This window comes from Camarhynchus parvulus, chromosome 20 (genome assembly GCF_901933205.1).
Source record: "Camarhynchus parvulus chromosome 20, STF_HiC, whole genome shotgun sequence".
In the NCBI taxonomy this organism is placed as follows: Eukaryota; Metazoa; Chordata; class Aves; order Passeriformes; family Thraupidae; genus Camarhynchus; species Camarhynchus parvulus.
The window spans coordinates 2,249,852-2,259,830 of NC_044590.1; the positions used below are offsets into that span (position 1 = coordinate 2,249,852).

Here is a 9,979-nt window from a genome sequence, read left to right on the forward strand (position 1 = left end):
CCCGCCGCCCGCCATTGGCCGCGCTCCCGCGGCCCGCGCACGCTGATTGGCTCCACTCGCGGGCGGCCCGCCCGCCCATTGGCTGCCGGGCGGGCTCCGCCGCGCCGCGAGGGGCGCACGCGCCGCGCCCGCCCCTCCGCCGGCGTTGTCGCCGCGCGGCGCGTTACGCACTTTGCGTAGCGCCGCGCCCCCGGCGCGCGCCGCCCGCGCACTTCCCGCCAGCCGAGCCGCCGCTTCCGCTACGCAAATCGCGTAACGCGCCGCGCTCCCACCTGTGGCCGCCGCCGCCTCCGCTCCGCTCCGCGCCCGGGAGTGCCGCCAGGTCAGTCGCGCTCCCGCCAGGCTCCCCCGAGACACCCCCGTCCACCCCCGGGCCAGGCCGGGGAGCGGCGCTGCTGCCACCGCGCGTGGGGCCGAGCGCGAGCCGGGCCATTGTGTGGGTACCCCCCGGACGGGCCGAGCAGGGCCGGAGCCTCCCGGTGCGTCCCGGCCGAGCGGCCCCGGGCAGCGCCACGTGCCGCCAGCGCTGCAGGGCGAGCGCAGAGTGCCAAGGCACCGCCCGGCCCGGACCCCTCGCGCCGCAGCCCCCGGCAGCGCCCAGAGCCGCGCGGCTCCTGAGGAGACGCCGGGACAGTGGGAGCGCGGCCGGTCAGCGAACGCGGCCCGCGAGCAGCGCAGCGAGCGCGGCGTGAGGCGCTGCTAGCCCGGAGCCCGCGGGTCCTTGCGAGGCGCCGCGGAGCGAGGAAACTCCAGCCGGCGCTTAGGGCTTGCGAAGAACTGCGATCCAAGGGAACTTTTCAGTGTCTCCGCGGTGCTGAAAACAAGAGCGAAGGAGAGCCTGGTTGTGTGTGTTGGGTGTTTACAAGTGGTTCAGGATAGGTAAAAAGAAGATGTCGGGTCGCCGTGTCGCTGCAGCGTGTGACAGACGACAGCTGCCCCGGGGCATGGGGAGCATGGCAGCCCCGCTGCTCGACCCGCGCCCGCTCCGGCTGCCCTTTCTCGAGGCTGACGTGAGTAGCACTCGGGGAGGGGACGGTTTGCGCTGGGGACGGGGCCGGGCCGGGCAGCAGCGCCAGCCGCTTCATTCCCAGCCCGTTCACGTCGCCGTGTTTGGGATCCGGGGTCTGGCGGAAGCGGCGCTCCGGAGCTTTGCGGCTGCGACACAAAAGAAGCCCCGGGCTCCCCCCGCGCCCGCTGGGGGCCGGGCCAGCGCCGCTCCCCCGCCCGCGATCCCGCCCCGAGCGCGGCTCTGCGGCCTCCGCCAGGGCCCCACTGCCCCCGGAAGGGGAATAGGGATGGACCCTCGGGATCCCCGGAAGGAGAGGAATGGGGAGAGCGACCCCCGGGATCCCTGGAAGGGAGAATGGGGAGCGGGACCCCCGCAGGGGCCGGAATGGAGAGAAGAGACCCCCGGAAGGGGAGAAATGGCGAGAGGGACCCCTGGAAGGGGGAACGGCGAGAAGGACCCCGGGATCCCCAGCGCGGGGGGAGGGATCGGGATCCACAAAGCGGGGTCGGGGATCGGGGTCCCCGGAGTGGGGTCGGGGATGGGGACCCCCGAAGCGGGAACGGGGATCGAGGCCCCCCAAAGCGGGGTCCGGGTCCCCGGAGCGGGGTCGGGAATGGGGGTCCCCAAAGCGGGGTCCGGGTCCCCGGAGCGGGTTCGGGGGGGGATGGGGGTCCCCAAAACGGGACCGGGGTTCCCGCGATCTCCCCCCCTCCCCATCCCGGGGGGCTCCCGCCTCCCGCACGTGACGCGGGGGGTGTGGCGCTCACGTGACGCCGCCCCGTTGTGTCGCCCCCCCCCAAGAGCCGCCTCCCATCGATGTGCGGGCGCTCGATGCAGCAGCCTTCGCGGAGGAGCGTCCTGCGGGCCCGGCCGCCCCCGCCGCTGCCGCCGCCGCCGCTCGATGCGCTCCGCGCTCCCGCCGCCATCTTAGGGGCAGAGCGCGGGCGGCAGAAGGAAGGCTCGGTACGTACCGGCACCGCCGGGGCCGCCCGCCCGCGGCTCCGGCACCGCCCGCGCGGGGCTGCGGCCCCACCGCGCCAGCGGGAGGGCGGGGAGGGCGCGGGGCGGGCGGCGGGGCCGGCGCGGTGCTGTGCTGTGCTGTCCTGCGCGCCCCGTGCATCCATCCATCGGAGCCCGGGCCCGCCGGCAGCCCCGGCGGCTCCGCTGGCACATGCTGCCGGCTCTGCTCCGCTCAGCACGGCCCGCCTCGCTTTGTGGGCCAGGTTTGCATTGACACAGAAAACAAGCGCAACAGGTTTTTTCTCCCCTCTTCCTTCCCTTTTCCTCCCTCTTACCTCCCCCTTTTCCTCTCATTTTCCTCCCTTTTCTCCTGCCTCTTACTCCTTCTCCCTTTTCCTTCCCTTTCTCCCATCTCTTCCTTCCCTTTCTCCCACCTTTTCTTCACCTTTTCCTCTCTCTCCCTTTTTCCTGCTCTTTTCCCCCCAGTTTCCTATCCCCTTCTCTGCTTTGCACCAAAACCACAGCAATATTTAGTGCCTGCCCTGAGATTTGTTCCAAGGCTCTGGTGGTTTCATGCAACTCTCTTGTGTGTGATTTCTGTTCTTCATTCCAGGCCCCCCCAAGGCAGTCCCTGCTCACAATGTATAGGACAAAAGTCAGTTTGAAAGACCGCCAGCAACTTTACAAACTGATAATTAGCCAGCTGCTCTATGATGGATACATCAACATTGCCAATGGCTTGATAAATGAGATCAAACCACAGTCTGTGTGTGCACCCTCTGAGCAACTGCTGCACCTAATTAAGTTAGGTAAGCTGGAATCAAAAGCTGACATAAAAGTCTAGTTTCTAATTCCCCAGTGCATTAAGAGGTTGGTGTCACTGCAAAGACACCTTTGATGCAAAGGTGGTGTCTGGTAATAGCACAGCACATGTGCATCTGGGTACAGCCTTTGCTTCTGTGGGGTTTGAAGGGCATTCCTGTTTCATTACCAACAAACCAGATCCCTGAGTGGTGCTCAAATCTGTTTAAACTCCTCTAAGCACTCTCAGGGTTCTGGGTGAGTGGCAGAACACCCCAGTGCATGGGATGGCTGACCCCCCAGATCTGAGGGGAAGTCTCACCCTCACGGTTCTGCTGACTTCAGAAAGAAATAATTCCAATCTGGTTGTTCCTGACAGCGTTGGAGAGGGAGCAGGTCCTTCCATTGGCAATCTTTGCTGGCTTTTATAGATCAGTCCTCAGGAAACAGCTGCACACTCTGGGGTCTGAGCAGGGCTGTCACCTGTTCTCTCCCTGTGCTTCCCTCTGGAAGTGCCACAGTGTGGGGAGAACAGGGAAACCCCTGAGCTGCTGTTGGAACAAGCTGGCCAAGTCCTGGAAGAGCTCTGGCCATGACACCATGTGTAGCTCAACTGGTTCTGCTGCCTGAACTAGCTGAGTTCTGAGGGTATAAATCTGTGCAGCTTTGTGTCTGTTTGAAATGCAAATTCTAGACTTGAAATGAGCAGATGAAAGCAGCAAAAAGATCACCACTGGGCTGAAAACTCTTGTGTCTGCCTTGTTGCCACTGCCAGTGCTGAACTCTCTGGTCTGTAGCTGCATCTTGGAAGAGAAAAGTCTGGGAAGTTTTTTCCCTTGCAGTGCTGGGATAGTTTGGCTTCAGTGCAATAAAATAGGAAAAGAATCAGTAAATACTTTGGGTTTTATACTTTAAAACTCATGTAACAGTGTTGGGGCTTGTTGCTCCTCTGTGACCACAGGCCTGTGCGTGGTCAGTGACTGATTGTCAGTGCATTGATCAGCACTTCCCAATCCTCACTGGGGTATTCCCAGAGCATTGATCAGCCCTTCTCAATCTGATAAATTCCCAGAGCATTGATCAGCCCTTCCCAATCCTCACTGGGGTATTCCCAGAGCTCCTGAGGAGCTGTGCCTGCTCCAGCCCCTACTCCAGCCCCTCACTCCTCCCCAGAGCTGTGGCACCCAACCTGCTCTGCCAGCTCAGCTCTCCCCCCAGGGCTGCCTTTCCCAGGCGCTCCCTGGGGCGTGTCAGGCTCTGAGGAGCAGGCTGGCAGCGCTGAGTGCCCCCCTGCTGTCCCCAGGCATGGAGAACGATGACAGTGCCGTGCAGTACGCCATCGGCCGCTCGGACACCGTGGCGCCGGGCACCGGCATCGACCTGGAGTTCGACGCCGACGTGCAGACCATGTCCCCCGAGGCCTCCGAGTACGAGACCTGCTACGTGACATCCCACAAGGGACCCTGCCGTGTGGCCACCTACAGCAGGGACGGGCAGCTGATAGCCACGGGCTCGGCCGATGCCTCCATCAAAATCCTGGACACCGAGAGGATGCTGGCCAAGAGCGCCATGCCCATCGAGGTAAGGGGTCGTACCATGCTGGGAATCCTGTCTGTGCCATGCTTATTGAGGTAAGGGGTTGTACCATGCTGGGAATCCTGTCCATGCCATGTCTATTGAGATAATAGATTGTAACCACCCTGGGAATTGTGTCCATGCCATGCCCATTGAGATAATGAATTGTAGTCAATTGAAATCCTGTCCATGATATGCCCATTGGGATAATGGATTGTAATCACTTTTAGCATCCTGTCCATGCCATGCCCATTGGGATAATGGGTTGTAACCACTCTGGGAGTTCTCTCCATTTCATATCTGTACCTTGTGGTTGCCTCAGTGGTTTGGACTAAATACCTGTCTCAACATATTGCCTACTCCAGCAGCTGCTCATAAAGTCCCTTTGAAGGAAGAAGAACCAGGGCAAGGACACTGGTGTCACCCCTGGCAGCAGGGAGAGAACTAAGCCAGGAGTGGCTTTTGCTGGGTGCTGATCGTGGCTGTAATGTCTGAGCACAGTTCATGTTAAACCCACCTGTGGCCTTGCAGCCCCCCTGGCCACCTGTGTTTTCACTGGATGTTTCAGAACTGTTTCACACATTGATTTGCTTTATCTAAGGCAGTTATCAGGTGGCAATGAAAAGTGGGATTTTTTTGCACAGAGCACACACCAGATTCTCAGCAGAGAGCTGCAGTTTCAGTGCAGATTCTCTCAATTCTTCCCAGCAGTCAGTGTTTTGCTTTGGGCTGTTTATGAAGGTGATGTTTTCTTGCACCAGCTCTCTGCTACTGAAGTAGTTTGTCCTTGAGCCAAGTTGTTTTGACCTTCATAAAGACACAGGGATCTTATTTGTTGGCCTATAAAGGGCCTTCAGATAACCAAGGGAACAGATTGTGTGCCTGGTCGTGTCAGAGAGGAGCTGCTGTTCAGCCACTCTGGCAAGCCTAAAACCTACTTTTCCTGTCAAAAACCTGCTTTATTTTCCAAGAGCAGCTACATGTTGATATTCTTTGTAGGTCATGATGAATGAGACAGCACAGCAGAACATGGAGAACCACCCGGTGATCCGGACTCTGTACGATCACGTGGATGAAGTGACGTGTTTAGCTTTCCACCCAACAGAACAGATCCTGGCTTCTGGCTCAAGGGACTACACACTTAAATTGTTTGATTATTCAAAACCTTCTGCCAAAAGAGCCTTCAAATACATCCAGGTGAGATACTGCTCAGAGCAGGCAAAGTTCAGATGTCTGAGTGCCGAGGTGGTTTGGGCTGATCTGTGCCTCAGGTGATCAGGGGGTGCAGGAGCACACAGGCACAACATTTGCAGACCTTACAGAGATTGTGTCTTAATTCTGTGCATCATAGGCACTTGTATTTAAGTCTAGAACCTGCCAGCTTTTTATTCATTAGACCAACTCTAATCTGAATTGACGTGGAAGTCAGTTCTGTTATCTTTGATTTGGAGGGGCGTTTGGGATTAGGTGGTGGGCTTGGGGGATGTGATATCCTAAAAAAGGGGCACTGCAGGCTGCTCTAGGACAAAAACAATGCAGCCAGGGGCAGCCTGTCATTTCAATCCCATAGGAAACATTTTCCATTTTGTGCTGATAGTTCCAGTAGGTTTTTAGCACTTTACCACCACCAGCACCAAGCCCTCCAGCTGAGCTTTTCTCCTTACCCCGCCGTGTGTTTTTAACCCAACAGGAAGCAGAGATGTTACGCTCCATTTCTTTCCACCCTTCTGGGGATTTCATCCTGGTGGGGACCCAGCACCCAACCCTTCGTCTGTACGACATCAACACCTTCCAGTGCTTCGTGTCCTGCAACCCCCAGGACCAGCACACGGACGCCATCTGCTCCGTCAACTACAACGCCAGCGCCAACATGTACGTGACAGGCAGCAAGGATGGCTGCATCAAACTCTGGGATGGGGTCTCCAACCGCTGCATCACCACCTTTGAGAAGGCACATGATGGAGCTGAAGTCTGTTCTGCTATTTTTTCCAAAAATTCCAAGTATATTTTGTCCAGTGGGAAAGACTCTGTGGCTAAGCTCTGGGAGATATCCACTGGCCGGACGCTGGTGAAATACACAGGTATGTGGCAGGTGACCTTCCAGACACCTTCTTTTCCAGGTGCTGAGCTGTGGCAGGGCTGGAAATACTGTCAGGAAATAATGATTCCTAAAGGCAATGGAGAAACCACTGCTTTGAGGATAAATTGCCCAAGATTTTAAAAAATATTTCCATTAGACCAATTCCAGAAGAGAAGCTGTGATTCTGTGTGTCAGTGTAAACATATTTTAGTCTGAGTAGATTTTGGAGAATTTTCTGACATAACTTCCCTCCAGAACAATGCAGTGAATAATCACTGAATTGGGGAAAAGTGAGAAGAAACACTGAAGCTACTTCAGGGCAGTTGATTTAACCATTGGTTCTGTGGCTCCATAGCCATGGCAGTGCTCTGAAATGTACCTGCAGCTGATTTGTTCCCTTTTTTGTGTATTTTTTCTCCAAGGATGCAGTTATATGCAAGGTAGACTTCTCTAAATCCTGCTGACAGTGCCATGCTTGGATTCAGCAGGATTTAGGGAATAATGAAGGCTTGGGAAGCTCTGCATGTGACAACAGCTGTGTGAGAGGCTTTGGGGTCAAGCACTCAGGTGCTTAAGCAGTAGGAGCACAAAAGATGCTGGAAATGGAAATGGTGTGTGTCAGGTTTGGGGTTTGCAGGTCCCTGTTTGCAGTGCAGCTCTGCTGGGAGCAGCCAGCAGGGAGCAGCACCTTCCCGGGAAACCCTGCAGGATCCCAGGCAGGGTCTGTGGGAAGCACACTTTAACTGAGGGTATGGCCAAGGCAGCTCATACTGCACGTGCTGCGTGAGAAACACACTGAAAGGTCCTCAAGGATCATCAGACTCCGTGGGTTCTCCTCTCCTTGGTCACAGCTGAAGGTCTCATGCAAAAATACCAGGCAGAAATACTCTTGGGTAAAGGATTGGACATGGCACAGCTGGAGTAGGTATTCCTGCTGTCCCCTAAGGAATTTTAGCATATATACATGGACAGCAGGAGGAATTTCCCATGGAAAGGGTGGTCAGGCCTCAGCAGGGGCTGCCCAGGGAAGTCTGGAGGTGTCCAAGGAACACCTGGAGGTGGCACTCAGTGCTCTGGTGACAAGGTGGGGATGGAACAGAGGCTGGACTCAGATCTGTCTGGTCCTGTGATACAGCTACAAAAGAATATTTGTTATTGCACCACCTGTTGCTTGTGGAAGTGGTTGAACAGCAGAGAAAATAGATAGAAAATTGATGCTTAGGGAAAATGACTCATAGATGTGGTGGTGTTTGCAGGGGTCCCAGGATGAGGGAAGAGATGAGAATCTTGACTCCATGTTTCAGAAGGCTGATTTATTAGTTTATGATATATATTATATTAAAAGAAAGTGATATATTAAAACTATACTAAAAGAATAGAAGAAAGGATTTCATCAGAAGGTTAGGAAGGAATAGAAAGGAATGATAATAAAATCTTGTGACTGACCAGAGAGTCCGAGACAGCCGGACTGTGATTGGCCATTAATTAAAAACAACCACATGAGACCAATCACAGATGCACCTGTTGCATTCCACAGCAGCAGATAACCATTGTTTATGTTTTGTTTCTGAGGCCTCTCAGCTTCTCAGGAGAAAAGATCCTAAGGAAAGGATTTTTCATAAAATGTGTCTGCGACCCGTAGCTATGAAAACTTCTAAAGTCCCCGTTGTGCTGTGTGTGTTCAGGTGCTGGGCTGAGCGGGCGCCAGGTGCACAGGACTCAGGCAGTGTTCAACCACACAGAGGATTACGTGCTGCTGCCCGACGAGAGGACCATCAGCCTGTGCTGCTGGGACTCGCGCACGGCCGAGCGCAGGAACCTGCTGTCCCTGGGCCACAACAGCATCGTGCGCTGCATCGTGCACTCCCCCACCAACCCCGGCTTCATGACCTGCAGCGACGACTACCGAGCCAGGTTCTGGTACAGGAGATCCACCACGGACTGAGGGCACTCTGCAGGCAGGGACTGCCCAGCTCCTGCCCCCCGGGCCGCTTTGGATTCTGTCAGACGTGGCAGGAAAATAACAAATATTGAGACTTTTCACCCCACGCTAATTTTTTTATTAGTGTGTGCGGTTTAATTTTTGTAAGTCATCTCTAATTGTCCTGAAGGGAGGGGGTGGAGAATAAAATGGTCCTGGCAGGAAGGGCTAAGCTTGTTCCCCTGCCTGTGAATCACACACAAGATAATGGGACTGTGTCCTGCTCAGAAGGAGCCAGTTCTGCTCTGTGTTGTGTCTGTGCAATCCCTCTGAACTCCGGCAGAGAAGAGATCACACAAAGAGCAGCAGAACTTGGTGTGGAAACTTTAACAAAGCCTTAAGCTGCCTTCAGCCACAATTCATTATTTGTAAAGCTCTGGTTTGTATCTTTCAGTCTGGGGTTTTGGTGAATTCTTCTTTGTGTTTTTTGTTTCTTGGCCAAGTAGGCCTTCAGTTCTGAGTTGTGCCATAAGAATTTTCAAACAGGATTTTCAATTGTTTAGAAGAATTCAAGAAATGGTCTTCTAGTTCTGGTGTTAAAGTCAGACTTCATCTCATCCTCTTCTGTGTTTATCTTAACAAGTGGGACCTCAAAATTAATTCATAATAGTTTTAAGGAATATCCACATTGCAATTAAAATGTGACAGTGCTGCTGCAAGTGAAAATAATTTTGCCTTAGAGACCTTTAATATCCTCTCAAAGAAAGAAACGTGTGCATCTGAATTTTTGTATCTGTACCTCAGAAATGTCACTGTTTCATTTGACTGAGAAAAGTTCATCTATGTCTTACACAGCACTTCAATTACATTCTTTTTTAATTAGTCACAAACTCAGTGCCCATTGTTGAGAAACTGTGCTTAAAACTTCTCTAAGTTGGAAAATTCACTACTTATTCTCCCAGAGATCTGCCTGAGCAGAGCCTTAAGCTTGTTTTTTTGAGGCCTCCTCGTGCAGAGCTCTCGGGCATCACAGCTGGGAGGCTCCTTTGGTCAGAGCTCAGCACTTGCCTTTGTGAGGGTTTTGAAATGTGAGGTGGTTCTTGCTGCTGGATTAACTTCCATTACACTGAGGAATTGTCAAGGGCTGGTGAGGGTACAGGTTTTGTCTGTATTTAAATAAAGATTGCCTTTTAAAAAGCTCTTTGATACATAAAGAAGGATTGTATTTGTTTTCTGTATAACAAAGGAGAAATGGTCAAATATGGGAGGCTGGGGCTTGGGAATGATGTATTTGTTGTGTGCCACCTGAATCAGGTACAATTACAGACTCGAGATGTAGAATGTGGGAGATTTTTATTTAAATAATGAAATTTCATTTTCTCTTGAAAAGCTCCCTCTATGCAGAACATTTCTGAGGCTGAATTCTCTTTGCTCCTCCTCTGCCTCTGTGAGGGTGACCCTTCAGAAGCAGTGGTGCTGAGGGATGGTGGTGCTGCTGCCTTTTTGGTGGGGAAACAAGGAGAAGCAGAGCTGGGGGCAGGGAAAGGGAAGTCCTGACACAGTCACTGAGGCGTGATGTGGGATGGGTGACAGCAGTGGCTTTTTTAGTTTGGAGTGCCACCTTCTTTTTAAT

At 54.0% G+C, this 9,979-nt stretch overlaps 1 protein-coding gene across 1 annotated transcript; it reads left to right on the plus strand.

Annotated features, from left to right (window-relative positions):
* The first annotated feature begins 225 nt into the window (after positions 1 to 225).
* Positions 226 to 9,544, plus strand: CSTF1 (cleavage stimulation factor subunit 1). The gene is made up of 7 exons (XM_030963191.1): positions 226 to 1,010; positions 1,811 to 1,972; positions 2,583 to 2,778; positions 4,074 to 4,351; positions 5,345 to 5,542; positions 6,036 to 6,426; positions 8,111 to 9,544. Exons 1-7 carry the CDS (start codon positions 891 to 893, stop codon positions 8,368 to 8,370), a joined length of 1,605 nt encoding a protein of 534 aa, XP_030819051.1. The 5' UTR covers positions 226 to 890; the 3' UTR covers positions 8,371 to 9,544.
* Positions 9,545 to 9,979: the final 435 nt, after the last annotated feature.